At 37.6% G+C, this 19361-nt stretch overlaps 1 protein-coding gene across 4 annotated transcripts in view; it reads right to left on the reverse strand.

The window, feature by feature from the left end:
• The window catches only part of DDC (dopa decarboxylase), a 64799-nt gene that overhangs the window by 29071 nt on the left and 16367 nt on the right, over nt 1–19361 (reverse strand). For 2 of the 4 annotated variants that reach the window (XM_015854341.3, XM_032442456.2), the window contains 5 exons: nt 17729–17947; nt 12069–12182; nt 11272–11391; nt 6861–6995; nt 3546–3689 (listed from right to left, as the gene is read on the reverse strand). In XM_015854341.3, the coding sequence (XP_015709827.1) occupies nt 3546–3689; nt 6861–6995; nt 11272–11391; nt 12069–12182; nt 17729–17929 (714 nt within the window). In that variant the 5' untranslated portion in view covers nt 17930–17947. Of the gene's footprint in view, nt 1–3545; nt 3690–6860; nt 6996–11271; nt 11392–12068; nt 12183–17728; nt 17983–19361 lie in introns of all 4 variants that reach the window. The other 2 variants (XM_015854338.3, XM_015854339.3) reach the window with 1 other exon arrangement.

A 19361-nucleotide genomic window follows, 5' to 3' on the forward strand; every position in this document is an offset into this window, starting at 1 on the left:
CAGTCTCAGCTGCAAATACAAAGCAACTAAAATGCTTGAATCAGTTTTCTCATGTATTACTTTCCTGAAATTGAGAGCTATGCTGGGGATAATACACGAACCTTTATGATGCCTGAGAGCAATGACTCTTTATCTTCTTGACTGGAAGACCTCTGACAGCTTCATAACAAGATACAGACATAATTGGCATAATTTCACCACAAAGATTTCCATTTGCAGTTCACTAAAATGAGGCAGAAATTCCAACATTCTTATATTATTTTTATTTTCTCCAACTCAGCTGTTTGCCAGCTTGCACTCATGAGAAGAATGTCTGTGCTTTGAAGAAAATTGTAATATTTTACTAGACCAATTTCAATATATAATGAAACAGTAATTATTCTTGTACTGTGGGTTAAGAAACATTGCCCTGGGTACCTGTATGTGCCTCAAGAATACTTCTTCCTAACGGAAATCTGCAGTCAGGATATTAGTGCTAACACCTACTGAAAAGATGGCCCCCCTCTTTCAGTCCAACTGATTTGTTGTTTCCTGAATGTATCCAGATAGAAACAGCTTTTCTCAGTATCCTGCAGATTGTCATCTCAGTAGAGATTATAATTTCACTAGAATCAGAGAGATTTTGTACTGAGCCTTTGTTCAGCAGGAGAAACATCCCACTGCAACAGCATGATATTGGATGAGCTTGTTGAAATATATTGTACAATATATACACCACTTGCAGTATAGCTGTGCTGATTTATGACAGACAGGATAAAGCCCACAGACTATCACACGCTTCAAGTAAAAGAGGCTCTAAAGCAGTGCACCCTACCTCTGAATTTAGCAGTGCATGACTCACCACATTTGGGCATCTCTCATTGAAACTCATACAATTTAAGGCCTATCTCAAACCAGGAGCATAGGGCCTAAAGGAAAATAGTACTTAAGCATGCACTTAACCTTTAGTTAATGTTTGTAAGTAATGAAATGAACATGACTTCAGCATAGGATTTCAGGATGTACAGCTCCCAGTGCTCCATGGTAAATAATGACAACTTCAGTTCCCCCATACCTGACACAATTAGAAGCATTTCACAGTCTGGTTGCTTTACTGTATCAAAATATGCCTGTATTTCAATTTCTTCACAAGTATTTTGAAAGAGATAAATTAACATGTCTGATTTTTTTTCCTTTTTTAAAGAGAACAAAAGCAGCATTCTGAGTCCACTGTTTGGCAGCAGCTTACACTGAACAAACTAGTGTACACATTACTAATGCTAAAAGATGGTGGATAGGAATTCAAAGGCTCTTTTTAAATGTCTCACCCCTTAAAAAAAAAAGCTTGATTACCAAATCTTATGTATGTGGAAAACAAACTTATAATTAGCAGGTTGCTGTAATGACAGAACCTCTTTCATATCAAGGAAATGCGAACCCTAATTCTCCACTCACTGATACAAGAAACTTCAATATATCAACTTCTCATTTGTTCAGTGAATGTAAGAGCAAGATTCTGTGTATAAAGCACTAAAATTTGCTTGCATTTTCTTTTTAATCCCCAAGAAAACTTTTATTTTGCTGACCGCATCAGCTTGGATGCCACCAAGATTTCTTCATTAGCAAAGATCTTTGCTGTTGGAAATGTCTTCAGGCAGAATTTCTTCTGTTAAACTTTTTGCTTTGATGTTGAATCACTCTACTCAGTGAAGGATCAGTGACTACAGGGAGACAAGGAATAAAGTGGCATGAAGGTTTTCCTTGTCAGTGTGCATAACTTTGTCACCAGAACTAAATAAAATAACACCAAATTACTCAAGAACAAAAGAAACTGAAAGGCTTTTGAAATCTGCAAGGGAGAAAAGGGAGCATTAATACAGCACATGGGCTTCTGCTCAGCATGAGAGAGAATTAACACACCTTTGGAGTTAAGAGGCCGGCCATAAGGATAATGAGATCTAGTTTAATCTAAGCTGACATGTTTTATGTATACAAATAAATGGAAGACCTGGCACAGGCCATATTAACACAGACTGAGCCTGTGCTGCCTTTGAAAGCCTCTTGCACAGCTAAGCAAACAGAGAAAGAAATAAACAACAGTTAAATTACCCTTTGTAAAGGTGCTGCTGAATGCATAAAACAGAATTTTTTATTTCCTTTGCTACACATCAGAATATTAATAATAAATGAATATTCACGAGGAACAAGTTGCTTTTTTTGCAAATGGACAAAAGATAAGGAGAAAACATTAACCTCATTGTTTGCATGGAAATGTGATGCAGCCCTATACTTGGAATCAAATAAAATTCGTAGTAAGATAAAAAAAAGTAGGACTTCACATCAAATATTATGAGCTGTTACAGTATAACAGACATGAAACTTTATGGCACATCTCCACTTCAACAGGAGCAGCCCGCAAAAGAAAGTCCATTCAGCCAACCCTATAGATGCCTTGTTTCTGTCATACTCTCAACATGTAGGAAAGCTGCTGATGGGATGTTCTCGGTTATTCCAATGACTTGCCAATTCTTGACACCCTAGCCTACATGAAAAACATTTTTCACTCTGCTCATCCTCATAATACTTAAGACCAGACACTGGAGGTTAATAACAGTAGAAAAAATACGTTTTCAAAAGGCTTGGTGAAATATAAGCTACTTCATCCTATTTGGCGCTTATCTATGTCTGCAAGTAAGCTTAATCTGCTATTTTTCTCTGAAAACAGTTCAAAGAAATCTAAGTCACATTAGCACTTTTCTAAATGTTACCACATGAAAGAAAAGAACAACTGTTGTCAGACATGACTTTTCCAAGGGGAAAAAAAAAAAAAAAAGAATTGACATTTTTAATTCTCCTTAAAATCCATTTCTAGAGTTCTCAGTTTCTGAGAGATATTCTTTAAGCTCTAGTTTTTATTTCATGGAAGGTCAATAGAAAATTTATTATTGCTGACATATTGCATCCCTATATAAATCTATGCAGATCATGGTTTATATCAAGTTTTGTAGAGGTATAATGCTTGGAAATGAGCAAAACGTTTTGTTGATGATGTATAGGAACAGAGGTTACTTATTCCATGAAAAGAAAAAAAAAAAAAGGTTAAATATCATTTTAGCTTGAAATGATGAAATGGCGTTCTGAACTGAAAGCAGTTTATCTGACAAATAAACAAATACTCTTCGAATGAGAGGCCATTTGGAACTCAAGTGTTAGGAGACCATGACATTGCACGATTAGATAAATACAACTAGAAAATTCACCTGCACTTATTCAAATGTCTAGTTCAAATTCATCCCCTTTTAAACATTTATTTTTGCTCAGAAGTGCAACCAGCTGCTCAAATATGTTGCTTCTCCTGCAAATTAATTCTTCTTAAACTTCAAGAACGCCTCTAGTTACAATTATTTTTTCTGCACATATAAAAACTTGGAATGTCTCTAGCAAAGCTCGTGTGTGAAGAACATTCATGGAAACTATCATAATATACTAACCAGTCTGCCTGTCAAACCCTCTCAAAAATAACTGATGAGAACAAACCCACTGATGACTTAAAATCCATTACTCACAAATAATGGGATAAGACCAGCAGCTTTGTCTTCATCCAAAACTTTCTTTAGGGCTGAACCACAAACAGTAAATGTATCGTCTGCAGGAATACTTTTCATCTTCACACCACTGATCAGTGCAGCCCTTTCCACAGATGAATGAGCCTTCAAGGAAATAGGCAAGTTTTAAGAAAGACAGTTTTTAATTGGAATTTAAGAAGCTTGTATGAATGTGAAAAATAGACAAATTTCTTTCAAGTAAAGCAACATTTAGGATTCTGGGACTGTTGCTGGTATCTAACATTTATTATAAAGACTCTTTCAGATAGACACACAGACAAATGAGAACACATATAGACACATCTACTCTCACATGCACATACACAAATACACCACTAGAAACCCAGAAGTATTCTTGAAAATATTGCCATGGTCTCATTCAGACAAGAATTCAATAAATGCTAGTGAGATCTTTAATTAACATATTTTCAATTAGGTAGAATTGATTAAAAGCTTCAGGACTTGGCTCCAGATCAACCAAAAACTACACAGAAAATCATCCTGTCTGATAATAATTTAGTTGCTCAAGAGCACATTTTAATGGTATACAGCTTTGCTGAACCATAAAAAACAATATATACAGCATAGTGTGATACAGATTAAGGTATTTTCTTACATGATCATTTTGTTTTACTTCCTGAATAAACTGTGGTTCAGTCATTCATTTATTTTGCTAGGCAATTAATGAATATTCCCAATAATTGATTTTATTTATAACCCTTTTTATTTGGATTCCCTGAAAATAACTTTTTCTTTTTAAGAACATAAAACGCATCTCAGAAGAGTAAAACAAAAGAAACCACTTAGAAATCTTAAAAAATAAAAGGTATAATACAATAATTATTCTATTCATAATATTAATAATATTTATGGTAAAACGTGTGGTTAGCCAGAAAATGCTCACTTAAGGCATGGGTAAACAAGAACAACAACAAAAAAAACCAACCAACTTTACCTTTCACCTTTCTAATATTTCATTAATTATCAATTATTTGAAAGAGAAGTGTTTCTCACTTTTTCATATCCTGACTATTCTCATTCACAATCTCCATGCTGTCCTTGCTGAGCATTGCTAGCGCCTGCAAGAGCACTTAACAATTCCATTCTAATTTAGCATAAGATTAAGCCAAAAGACAGGCTGAACCACACCAGATAAAATAGTTCCTGCTTTTCAACTTGGCCTATCCATGGAATGATGCATATTAAAGGTAGATTTACTATTAACTTGTACCTCAACTGCACCTCTTGATAAAGCACTTTGGTAAAATAATTAGGCTCCAGCCTGACAAAACATGGAAGTCTAGACAGAGAGTCTGCCTTTGAAGTAGAACATGGTGCGTTTACCATAGAAATACCTTACTTCATTTATGTATATATGTATTGTTTTATAAACAATTTATACAAGGAAAGAATCTTAAATAAGTAAACTACAGTAATACACAGAAGTTCTTAGCTAGTAAGAACTTTAGAACTGCTTCCTCAAGTCTCTCACATTGGAACTAGGCTCTCTGGTAACTATAGCCATTCACAAGCTGGAGGTTAAAACCACAAAGATGCCTTTGGCTTACAGAAAATCTTTAGTGACATGCTGATAACCTTGTGCTCAGCAGTGTACCCAGAAATCTCCCACCATCCTCTAGGAGAAAAATGAACTAGAAATGAAATGAGTGAGCAGCTGCTTAAGGTAGATGTCTACTGTCAGGAGTAACCGGGTGCTTCTCCAAGCTCTGAGGTTTCACTTTTAATGGCCTTGCAGTGCTGCAGCCAGGGCAGCCCAGGCACTTATGTTGTCCCCAGGCCCTCAAGTAGTTAGTGGGGAAAGTTGCTGGCCCTACTCTGTGCTCATTAATACAAAGCAGAACAATTTCAGTGAGACTTCCTGAAATACATAAAAGCTAAAATGATCTTCCCAGATATATGACATCCGAGTCTCCCTACTGACCAGCTTTTTGCCACCTGGCTTCTGCAGTCCCTCACTGTCTTGCTCTCCTGGTGCATAGTTTTCCCTCCCTCAGGATGGCTTAGGCTTACTTTCTTCTGAGGATTATTGCTATGAGTCACACAGGTCTGTTCTTAATGCAGAAGGACCGGTGAGCTCCGCAACAATCTGCTTTTAAAGGTCAGCAATATCTTAAGGCAAATCCCTCTGTAAACACAAGATCCCCTGACCTTCAGCATACATGGAGGCCTGTCAGTCCTCATTTCAAGTCAGTCATTTACATGGGGTGAAAAAAATAAATAAAATGGAAACAAATAGCAGGCTTTGTGCATCACTGGGTCAAAGTTTGAGCGGAACACAGACCTTGGGGTCCCAGACAAAAAAATTAACAAATATCTCTTGAGCCTTTTGAAAACAGCTATCTGTCCTCATATTTACTTGTCCTGACTGCTCTCATGCAACAAGTCCTTTTTCCTTCATAATGCACTCTTAATTCGCTTTCCAATGCTTTTTAACTAACAGTAGTAAATGAAAGCAAACTTGAAACCTGGCTGTTTTATTCTGCATAATTAGGTATTACTTTGAATTAAACATAAAGTGCTAAGAAATTTCCCTCTATCTCATTGACATTTAACTAAGAAAATGTCACAGCTATTGAGAGGAGCAACACTGCTTGGCCCTTCAATGGGATTAGAGTGTTAGGAAGGTATGAGCAGCAGAACTCATGAAACTAAAATTTGCTTTAATTAACAGTAAAAGCCTCTCACAGTCCTGACCCGCTGAGAATTTAGCCTCATTCAGTCTGCTAAATAGCACTCGCAGTAACCAAGGATTATGCTTTCTTGTTTTCTTGATTTCTCAGCTAAATTTATAGAGATTTTAGATGTTTTAGAATATTTTGTATTTCTTGAAATAGTATGACAAATTTGCCTTATATTCATGCACTGGGTTTGTCTGTGTGCAAGCATCTGCACCCACGCACACAGGGGGAGGATACATGCGTCCATGTGCAGACATGGACACACAGACCTGTAAGTGACAAAATACGATCAAGACTTACTCAACAGAACTGAAATTAACATCTTACTCAAATATCTTGAATTACTTCAAGAGAAGCAATACTTAGGTGACATTCACCTCCAGGTAGTTACTATTCATATGATGGTAGCACATGTGAGATTCCAGCCCACTTACGCTGTATAAGATTTAAGCAAGCAAAACCAAATAGTCCCTACTCCAAAGAGCTTGTATGTTAATTCATCTGCCAGTTGAAACAGTCTAATTATTTTAAGTATAGACACCATGTTTCCAGGTTTATGTTTCTGAGGGACACTCACCTGATCAGAAGCATAGGCCACCAGCCTGCCCATGATGTCTGCCTCTGTTAGCTCAGGATTTTCTGACTGCACCCGTCTGATGGTTTTTGTTCTTGCAGCAAGCAGTGCAACGAGGGTGGCCTCACTTGCACTTCCCTGTGACCAATTGAAGAAAAGTTCAAAATGAAGATATTCCAGAGGAAAAGCACCATCTTCTATTAAATGAACTTGCAAAGCTGGTAACAGAAATTGCATATGAGAAATTGCACAATCTTATGCTTTCTAAGAGTAGGTGTGACAGCAAACGACAAATCTCTTTTTGACCTTTGTCTTCTCTCCCATGATGTCTCTGCTCATCTGCTCTATGCTTATTGGGTTTAGGCACCAATCTTGCAATCAGTGCTAGAAAGCCAGACTCACAGACTTAAGGGCACATGAAAATGCTCCCAACAATCAGACACTGATCATCTACTGACCAGAAGCTACAACTGTTGATTTCTGTTACTTTGGATTTCATGATAAACTTCACTGAGAATCTAACAACTCCCATTCCAGTCAGGCAACATGCCTAGCTATAGTGCTTATTTAATACTTAGAGTTACCCTGAGCAAGTCAGTTACGGTAGTCAAGTAAAGAAGTCAAGTCAAGTCAAGAAAAAATACTGAAAAAGCAAAGAAGTTCTGACTCAATATAGTGACTGCTTTTCAAAGGATTATTTATATACTTTCATCAAAAATATACAGGGTACTCCTTAATTGGAGGAAAAAAAAGTTTCAGTTGTTTATTGGGTACTCTGTGGCAATAAAGACAGGGAATTTATTGTATCAACTGATCCATAAGTTTCACAGGAGAATACGAGTTTCCACAAACTATGTTATATGTTTTTCTCTGGAACAAGCAGATGAAATGTGCTGTAAACTGCTCTTTTAATCTATAAGAAACTTTCTGTAAACACATGTTCATAAACGTCCATATTTTTGGGTGTGCATACTCAAGTGAAAGGTTTTACGTACTTTCAAAGCTGAGCAACTGTCATGCAAGTCTTCCTCTGCCAAGCACATAACACTGCAATGAATACACCTGCTTATATTAATGAGTATACCTCAGAAAAATCCAGTGCCAACAAGCTGATTTTGGAGTGATGTTTCTTAGTATTCTATCCTCCCTCTACTAAAGACTTGTGCATACTTACTAATTACAAAGTAATTAAGTATTTAGCAAGCCTTATTTCTTCCCTGGTGATAGACGTGATACTACAGACGAGAACAATCCCAGCAAACTTAGATTCCCTCCTAACTTATACTGAAGTTAGCTGAGACGTTATCAAGAGACAGAGCTGTCTTTTACACATCAACAGAGTGTAAGCCCTTAAAGCAGCTGAAACTGAACAGAGTAAGCATGAAAAAGGACCGTCCCTAAATATTTATTAAATGCATTGCCCTGATTAAGAGGTTTTATCTGTCTTCCCAGGGGTGTGGAATTTGAGGATGTAAACCCCAGAGCCTGTAGCAAAATACAGAGATGAGTAGGAATCACTCTTGGCTGCTGATGCTGCTCATAGCCTCAGCAGCTCAAAGAAACATTACAGAATACAGACTAATATACACAGAACATTATATGAAAGCATACATCCTACACAGAATGTTGTAACAAGATATATGTCACTGTTGACTCAAGTAAGGCAACACTTGTACGTGAGGCAAAGGATGAAAGAAGTTTTGTCCATTAACTACAAAATAATATGGTAGAATCCCCATACCAGACTATACTGTCCAAAACACCATTTCCAGCAGATGAAAATACCTGATGTTTGTGTAAACTGCTGCAACTTACTGTGGCGTTCATACAGTCTTTCAGGTAAGTTGTATGTCTACAGAAATAAGTTGGGCAGCATAAAACCTGTCTGCAGGTTTCATCTTAATTCCTCAAGTCACTCAGAACAACCTTTCTAAACCTGAGATCTGAGTGCCACAATGTCTTCTGGTATCCTGACTATTGTTCACCCATCTGGTGCCTAGAAATCAAATGCAACAGCTTTTGTCTAAATCTTATTTCATGAAAGCATGGTTAGACAGAAAAGGCCACCTATGCATCTTGCCTACTGATAGCAAAGCTGGAATATGGCCTAAAGGCACCTGGAAATGCATTCTGATGGCTCACAACAGAAACAGACTTTTTCCACCACTCCCCCGATTCCATTAGTCATCTTTTTTGACTAAAAATGTTTGCAAATGTGGTTTGCAGGGTTCCTCTATTCACATGGCACCACAGTCTTGCACTAAATGATTTTGAGCCAAAAATCCCCTGGTTCTTAGACTACTATTTACTGATGGGAAAATCAGCATGTTTCTCGCCAGACCAAAGATAAGCCGAGTCTGATTTTGTTTCACTCTTAAAATACTTTTTCTTCGCAGAGTTTAAAGAAAACTCTTTAAAAATCAAACTTTTCAGCAATTTGTCTAGAAGGAACAGCAGGATATGTGTGATATACTCAGACAAGCTTCATGAAGAAAGTAGCTTTCTCATTTTTAAAACCTGTTTTTTTTCTCCACTTGAATGCTGCATTCTGCATTAAGTGAAGGATGATGATACCTTTCCTTTTACCGCAAGCAAACAAAGGTTGCCATGGCAAGCAGGCTCAAGAGGTGGAAGAAATATCAGTAAGAGCTGATGTTCATGTCCACCAGAGCTCTGAACTGAAATTTTCTTTCATCTTTTGCCATTTTCAAGTGTCATCCTGCTCACAATAACACAGTGTTTCATATTGACATAGGCTTTCAGATGTAATTAAGAGCTAATTTTCACAGACTCGGTTTTACCCAATACTACAATAATTACTTGGTATTTACCGAGGGAATGACTGGCAGTTTCACACTCTTACATTGCTTTTGCCTCACGCTCTCTTATTTGTGTCATTATTGTTTCAAGAGCAAGACAAGATCTGCAGCATAAATTACTTCATCGTAAGCAACAACACAGAGCATACTTTCAATTCTTGAAACCGACTTGTGTCTGATGAAAATTATGGGCAATCCAGCAATGTCAGCCTGGAAGGGCAATTTTTCCTGCTGATAACCATCAAGTGTAATCGCTCGCTTTTACTGTTACAAAATAAATGCCAGAGATGCATGACAAAAAGCTCGATTTCTCAAACACAGCCCTCTGCCTAGTGATCTTAATGGAAAAGGTCCTAACACAGCAAGTGGGATGACTAAAGAGTTACTCTGAAAAATACATAGGTGTAGATGCATGTCCACCTATGAGAATTATAGCTGTTGTGTTAAATTCAGAGTTGCCTGGGAAGACACTGGGCAGAATTTACTGAAATATGCTGCAAGTGATTACAGCTGAGATCAATGAAAGAAGCTCCTGTTTTTAGCATGTAGTTAAAATATGTTTTAGAAACCAATCTTAGCATAAAGCATAAAACAGATTGTGCCTATATCTTCAATCACTGGATTTCAGAGTACCAAATGAGCAAAGAAACAATATTTAAAGTTCTGTCTTTCCCAAGGCAGACATCTATTTTAATTAGGTGAATAACTGAACAAATTCTGTGTATGTGAATAAAGATCACGTGCTAGAGGAGCGAGCCATGGCAGACAATCCATCCAGCTTTATTATACACGCAAGATTGCCCACTGATAATATATTCATTACCATACACTCTGTTCAGATAACATAGGCTTTTATTAAGGACACAACTTTCCAGAAGTTTGGAGGGGTGTTTTATGTTGGATATGGGACTGTAGAGTGAAAACTGCATTATCTAATGACAAAACATTTTTGGTTAAAATTTTAAACAGTTGCATTTTATTCTGTCTAGTTTTAAACTTTCCGGTTTTTTTATGCAAGGAAAACTTCTTAAAAATCATATCAATTTCTCCAAAACAAAATTAATAGACTTTCTGCTACAATGAGTTACTTCTACTTTAAGTAGTTTCTCTGCTATATTCTTATCCATTGTTTGGTCTCTGACAAAAACAAAACAATGGAAGGCTGTTTTGGAAACTGAGTGAAACAAATACTCAAAAGATGTCTAAGGTGAACTTCACATAAGCTTTTGTAAACCCTTGTGCTTATTTATAATCCTCACATATATTGCTACTTAGGAAATATTTTAGTTGCCATTTTCAGGCATTAATCGTCACTGCATGTTGTTGATAACTTTTTTAAATTGTCGATAACAATTTTTCACAGAGAACTGTATTTGAGAGCTTCCGCATTGTTTCTTTTCCATTACTGCCATGAACGTTCCTACTCAACCATGGACATTCTCCCTATGCATCAGTCTTCCTGAAAACCTAAAAAAAAAAAACCACCCAGGCGACAACAAAAATATCCTTTAGTAATGTTGTGACTGGGTGGTTTTACAAAATCTTAAAGACCAGAAACTCACGTTGCATTCTTTCACCTGTATCCCTTCTCTTACCTGAATGACTCCTCCACCTTGCCCATCCTTCCCAGCTAAAAACTCTTCAGGGAGGTTAAGCATCTTCCCTAGCCAATCCAGCATGACAGTCTCCAGTTCTGTGCAAGCTGGACTTGCAGCCTGTGATGAAAAAAAGAACAGAAAGAATAACCTCAGTAGGGCATGAAGAGAAACAAAAGTCCTACCCTGTTGGATCATTCTCCTGCTATCTTTAGAATACGGAGGAAGAGACTTGCTAATTTTACTAGCTAAATTAGAGACCTAGCAACCACCTTGTGAATGGTGTGCCTAATTATTTAACAATGTCAAACTGGACCTCATATAGAAGAATGGTGACTGTGACATGTCAAAGCTAATATTTGTATCTCCAGAACTCTTCTTCCACATCCAGTACCAACCTTCTCTCAGAAGAGCCCACCTGGCACAAATAGTTTTGTGGTTTTTCTTAAAACATATTTTTTCATGATACAAGAAATAACATAACCAGGCAGTAAGCAACGGTCATACTATGCAGTGAGTAACCTAGTAGGCTTGTATCATTACTACTAATTCTAAACTATGTCAATTTTTCTAGGACAGAACTTTCAAGAGGAAATAGTCTTTCATTACTGAAATCATTCGTGGTATTTCTATGTGAAAACACTTAATTAGTCAAGGAAATGTACTTATAAAAAATAGTTGTATGACTTCATTGCTATTAATCAATAACTTCACTGAAGAATGTCATTGAAACACTTAAAATCTTGGCAAGGGGAAACGTCATTACCTCATAGCTATATATACCCCAATAAACTTACCCAAGAGAAGCCCACACAACCTATTCCTCCACATAACATGTCTGCAAGAAGAGCTGGGAAGGAACTGGCCGAAGGGAAGTAGGCAAAAAAGTAGGGACTGTGCCAGTGAGTCACCTGTAGTAAGAGAAAAACAGTCTTTTATAACCAATGCAGGAAGCAGAAACAAGCAGTCACAAAATCAGAAAAGGACTGGAGGTAAGGACCAGTCAGCGGTTCTTCACTGCATGGCCATAACATGGGATCCCATTTTTTAGAGAAGCCCAGCTTGTTTTTCTCTTAAAATAAAATAAAAACCTCCTTTTAACTCAAATTAGAAAGAAAATGTTATCTGAACTTACTCCTTGTCCCTACCTCCTAACAGTCCCAAAATCAGAGCTCTACGTTCGTCAGCCTAGGAGATAAGAACTGCTTGCACAGTGGAAGCATGAGTTTCTGTGCAGGTTACTGTTCTTGATCCTCTGCTTTCAGGGTCTCCTCCAGAGCTCTCTATTTGATCGTTGTCATGCAACTGATTTAGCAAGGATGTCTTTAAGTGCACAGACCTCTCTTGTCCATGCCTTGCATCTATTTGCTCAGATTCATGCACCAAGTCTGGCCAAATAGCCCCTTCCCCCAAAATGAAAGAACCCATTCCAGTACCTAATGTTTTCTCCAGAAAATTACACTATCATCTTCCAGTAACAGATTATGATTTATGTACAATTCTAATGTGTGTGTTTTAATAAGAACAACACAATAACTGCACCAAACCTGGTGACTATTTTGCAATAACCATATTTGGAACCATCTTTCACAGTACCTAAGCGATTTTAAAGACTTAACAAGACACTCAATAGGGCTCCACAACTCTAGTCTAATAAAATTTGAAAGCACAAAATGTGCTGCCATGCTGTAATGCTCAATGGAAATAATAATGCACAAAATGCTTGGTAAAAGCAGCTTTCTTATTCAAGATAAAAGGTAAATTTAAGGGAAAATAATTTGCTTTTAGATGATTAGGTGAACTATAAGCAAAAATTCAGCAGAATACTTACAAGAGCTTTTCCTTAGCTAGAAATCCAGAGGATGCTGAGTAACTGAAGCAAGCCTGGTAATATACTGTTAGGCTTTTTGTTTGTTTTGTTATTTAATACTGGAGTTCTTCTGTTACAAGTGAGGAATAGGAAAAGCACACATTATCTCTTCCCTGAGCTCAGTGTCTTCCTTACTGTTTTGTTCAGTACGCACTTCCACTGTTCTACAGGCTGCAAACACCCATTTGGTTTTTTCCTTGACTAACTTTCTTTATGCCAGCGAGCAGGTCTTCCTTGGGGAACATACTCCTTGCTAAAGGGAAACTGCTTAGCTCTTAGATATATATAACAAATCAAATGTCACTTTCTATGCTGCAGTATACAATGCATACCTTTCCGATGCCCCTGCCCTTTCATGTGAAACCATCTCATTACATTCTCTGTTGCCTAGAAGAACCACACATATGGTATGTTCAAGATTTTGCTCTTACAGGTCACTAGGTTTAAACCTTCTCAAATCACGGATTCAAAGGCAAGCCACTGTAAATGTTTTTGTCTGTCTGCTCTATACAGCAGGGATATTACTTTGCTGTAATGAAGATTTAGAGCACTTGTGGTAGACACTTTCTTTTAGAATTCAGAAAAAAAAAAAATGGGGTGGGACATGGTTATTAACAGCAAAACACTAAACAGATTTAAAATACCCAGTAAACATCAGTTCTTGATAGGACCCACATGCACAGACTTTCACTGACATTCATAATGAACAAGGGCTGCTACTGTTCATCTGCGCAGCTATAATCCTTTGTGATCTGCAAGACTTTTGACGTTCATCTTGGGTTAATCAAGTTAAACTGCCTACTTGCTGGGAGCCATTCGTTTGATGAAACACAGAAGATACAATTTGCACCACTTACACAAAGTGAAAAAGCCAAAAGCCCCAGGGCGAGTGCAGCTGTGATTCTTCCTCTCCTGCCTCCCCTTCATGTGAATCAGCTCTAAAATTCATCTCTTTTGCCAACAAACATGCTTAGTCAAATATTGCAAAGGGTGTGACACCACTGATGCTTGTTTATCTAGCCCTCTACTGATAAACTGTGATACGCGAGCATTCTGAGTTCAATAATTATCACACTAGTGTTTCTCAGAGACATTTTTTTTCCCTCAGATCTCATCTAAGGATGCCTTATTTCCTGTGGCTTGCTTAGTCTGAGCAAGAGTCTTCCTTCACCACACAGCAGTGATAGGTGCTTCTGAATGTATGCTGAAATTTCATAGATTAAGGAATCCGGTGTGCAGCAAATTAGTGACTTGGCACTATGTGCAGTCACAGCTAAACTTGAGCATTTTTAGCTCCAAAAAAGGACAGATATTTCCAAAGAACAAAGTAAGTCTGAGACAGAAACAGACTCTCACTGATATTTTTGTACCCAGATTCCTTCCACCTTGGCTTCCTGCTGTACAAATCAAAGTCTGGCTGTTCTCTCAATTCCTGTGTTAATACTAGGAACTTAGCACTATTTTGGTTATTATCACTTAGCGAACTGCTCTACACCCAATATCACAAGAAGTCTTCCTAATGAATTTTTCCACTCAAGAATGCTTCTTCTCCTATTGGTTAAAGACAGCAATGGATACTGTGTCAGTGCTTTACACAACTGATTGATCCTTTGTCTTCTGTAGGCATGCCACGCTCACACATGCTCTGCAGTGTGTCTGAGGATTGGGGAAAACAAACAAACAACAGTAAACTTGGCCCTGTCTTTAAAGAAGAGAAGTAGTAGTATTCAGGAAATAACAAGCCTCATCTCAACCCCAGGGAAGATGATGGAACCTTGAAGCTATTTCCAAACATATTAATGGCAAGAAGGTGAATAAGACTAGGCAGCAAACATTTATGAAGGGAAAGCCAAGTCTGAGCAACCTGGCAGCCTTCTACAAGATGTCTGGCTTGGTAGACAAAGGGAGACCAGAAGGTATCATTATCCTGGATTTAGCAAGACTTTTGATAGTGTCTCCCATAACAGCCTCACTGACACACTGAGGGACTATGGCCTAGAGAAGTGGGCAGTGAAACAGACTGAAAAATACCTAAACTGCCAGCAGCATCAAGTCCAGCAGGAGACCAGTCACAACTAGTGTACTCAAAACTATGTCCAGTACTCCTTAGTATCTCCACTAGACTGGACTGGACAGAATGCTCCCACAGGTTTGCAGACAACATAAATTTCTTCTAGTTCTACACACCGTAAGGTCTCTCAACAGATCTTTAACAGGCTGGGGAAATGAGCCAAGAGGAATTCAGAGATAAATGCAAAAACCTATAGTTGGGTAGGAACTCTACCATGAACTAGTATAGGCCAGGGGTCAACCATTGGAAAGCAACTCTGCAGAACTGGATTTAGGGGTTATGGGAAAAATACATTGGAACATGGCTCATCGGTGTGTCCTTTTGGCAAATAAAGGCTAATAGTATCCTGGCCACATCAGTTAAACTATTACCAGTAGGTAAAGAGAGGTGATCCTTCCCCTTTACTCAGCACTCATGAGGCCAAATCAGCAATTTAATATCCAACTCTGGCTTCTTCAATACAAGAAATATGCAGACATTCTGAACTGCATCCAGTGATATGCCATGAAGTCAAGTAAATGGATTAGAGTATCACTCATATGTATAACAAAGAGCTGAGAAGATAGGATTGTTCAGCTTGTAAAAGCTGAGGTGAGGGATCTTATGATGGCGTATAAATGCCTCATTGGAGCACATAAAGAAGATGAAGCCACATTCTTTTCAGAGGTATCCAGCATCAAGACAAGATGTCTACAAATTGAAACACAGGAAATTATACTTAAATATAAGAACTTCTTTTACTGTGAGGATGATCGAACTTTGGAACAGGAAAGAGATGATGGAACAGGAAAGAGATGATCCTTGGAGATGTTCAACACTCAATTTGCCATGATCCTGCCTGCCTTTTGGCAGGGAGGTAAATTGCATGAGCTCCAAAGCTGCTATTCATCCTAAACTATCCTGTGACACAGTTTTCACGAGACTTCAGTACTTAATATAAACAACACAGGCACAATCAGAACTGCTGTGAGAACTAGGATTTATATACTCACACTCACTGTGTCACAAATATTAACATTTCATAGCAGACAAAAGTTCTGGATAAAACTTTTTTTTTTGTTCAAAGTCAGAAGTCATTTGCTGTTTATTTGCAAAACCAATTTAGGTAAGAGGGAACATGACAAAATGAAATAATTGGAATTCAATGTCTCACCTTCTATTCTCAAATGATTCACCTCTTATTTTTTAATTTGTAATCATTTCATTGAGCATTCTAAAGTATTCTGATTAGCAAAGTGTTGTCTGTTTTGCTTCACAGAAAAAAAGAGTGGTTAACATTTTCTTTCAGTGAAGAAGAAAAGGCATTCAAAACTAAATATATTTTCATAGCTAATGTTTTATTATCATCATGTATTATGAGCATTTGGTATAAACTGTCTTTAAAATGAACTACAGTGTATCATAATGCATTTCATATTTAAACAACAATGCTGTCAGCAACAAAGTATTTGCATGCATTGGCCATAATTCTCTTACTGAATTTACACTAATTTAATTCTATTGGATTTAAGACCTTATCCACAGATCATTGTGAAGAGTGGAGCAATTTCCATTGATTTCAGTGGAGTTTTAGTCAGTGAAAGAACAGCAGGGTTGGCACCAAGGGAAATAAGATAAAAAATGCATCAAATATTTACATTGGTCAATGAAAAGGAATTGATATTAAAGTACACTGACTAAACACATCTACAGAGCAGTGATTCCATGTTTAGCCACATAACAATCACCTATCTACACCCAGAAAAGTAACCCAAAAATATTACTGCGGTGATCCAAAGGATATTTTTAAAGTAATGTCTATTAACCAGACCTTTTCAAGCTGTTTGAAGTCATTAGAATACAAATCTATATTTAACATAATAATAATAATAAATTATAGCATGACTGGAGAAACAAGAAAGATTCAGAGCTGAACTGATGCCAGATGCTTTGATTTACATTGTCTGTTCAGCACTAATCTATCCAAAGACTAATATTTAGGCAGTGACCATCTGCCTTAAAATATACTAGGAGAAGTCAGCATTTAGAAGAATATGTCAACATGACAAGCATTGGAGATAATCCTTTCTAGTCAGATCTGTAATAAAAAGAAATCTCAAAGGAGAACTTCAATATTTAAAGATCAGTTTGAAGGAACATTTTATGTACAGTAGACTAATAAAAACTCCATTTTAGAAAATATTCACTGTGCTTTGCAAGCAGCAAAAGTAGCACATGAAATGGTAGCAACCTCTGCCTTAACTAATTCAAGATAGAAAAGGGATTATCTCCAAAAGCAAGCTTCACGTGAAGCAAAATAATGATTATTTCTAGAAAGAGCAGAAAAGTTAGTAAAGTGTTGGATCACGTTTAACTATAGATATATAGCAAATTCCTCCCTTTTAAAAGCTAAACAACATGGGTACTTCTGTTTGTAAAGTTTATCTGCACAGCCTTCACCCACACTTTTCTTCTTTTTTGTTTTTGAATTCCCAGATGCAGTACTGAATATTGCACTACAGATCTATTTTCCTTACCCCTGGCATGATGATTTTCTCAATATCTTTAAAGACATCCTCAAAGCTCTCAGGGTCCTGTGGTGCACAGTCTGGAATGAGGCTCCTCAGATATCCTGGTTCCACATCTGGGAAGACCTGTCTTTTTTCTATCTTCTCCAGGTAATCTGCAACGTAATCCACCATCTCCTTCCCCCTCTTGCGGAACTCTGTAGCATCCATGGGTAGCAGAGTTTAGGACTTAGCAGAAAAAAAAAAAAAAAAAACAACAAAACCTAAAAAGAAAGAAAGTCCCAGTTGAAAAAGAAAAAAGAAAAAAAAAATCAGTGATTTCAGACTGTGATGCTGTGCTTCCCCCTCCCACACTTCTTTCTGTCTCCCAACTTCCTCCTTTGGCCTGGCCCTGCCCTCCCCTCCTCCAGGCTGCATGACAGGATCTCCCCTCAGCTGGGATGACTCTGGAGGTTACACTTGCTGCAGAGGTCCCTTACACCTTGATGTCAGAATGCCTTGCTAACACAGATCCTCATCAAGTTTATTTCAAGCTTCCTTAGGTTTACTGTGATTATATCATTGTGCACATACGATCCCTTAGACATAAACTGTTGACCAAGTCTGGGGATAAGAGAGGATTCTGACACACTTGGGCTCATTACCTTCATGGCTCAAGAAGTTTAGAAAGCAAAGATGTCCACTGTGAACCTTGTGACTCAACAAGAGGGTCTCTTACACGTGTGCGTGTTTAACCTTAACCTCTACACAGTAAATAACCAAGCGTATCAAGCTTCCTCAGTTGTTAATAAGTTGCTGTTAAATCATTACGCTATATCTAAAATATATGCTTCTCTCTTACTAGTGAGAGATATAGTGTAGTTGTTTCCATCCACAACACAGACCTCTTATTCAGGTGATTTATAAGATCACTCTCAGAGTCCTCTGGAAAAAAAAAAAAAAACACCAACAAAAAAAACCTAGACCATATGTTCTTTTATTTCTGCATATTTTGTCAATATCCATACAGCATCACATTCTGCTCCACTCCAGTTTTGTTGGACACTGCATAGGAGTAAACAATGCTGCTAGAGCTTTGACATCTACAGTATGAAGTACATTAGATTAACACAGGCAGAGGCACACTGATGAAAATACAGAAATCACAGGTGCAAACCCTACTGCAGCTGGTCAGCACAAGAATGTGACACTGCTCATATTATAATCAGCTCCCTCTTGCCTTTTAAATAAGAGGTCTAGGGAAATAGCAAGCAATGCGTCTCTATTATAATCCATAACACCAAGCTAAGTACTCACAGTTATATTGGCTGCCCTGTCATTTTATCTACTTCTTGCCTCCTGTCTTGCTTCAACATTCAGCATCACCATAAATACAAATATGCTTACAATAAAACCTTATTTCTTATTGAGGTTTCAGATATTTCTTAGTTATTGGTTATTTCTGCTGAGGAGTTGTAAGTGAGGGCATCATTTTGAAGAAAGAGGCCCTTCGGGGCTTTACTACATTTGAATTAGCACTGTCCCATCACAAAAGAAAGACATCACTGATGAACATCACCCTCTAAACATCTCTGCTGCCACAAATAGAGGGACTGCTGTGAGCAGCTGTTGATGCTATTTAGGAAAGAAGGGTGCTGCTTCC

Source organism: Coturnix japonica, chromosome 2, assembly GCF_054131305.1.
Source record: "Coturnix japonica strain WE chromosome 2, WE-NBRP24, whole genome shotgun sequence".
Taxonomy (NCBI): Eukaryota; Metazoa; Chordata; class Aves; order Galliformes; family Phasianidae; genus Coturnix; species Coturnix japonica.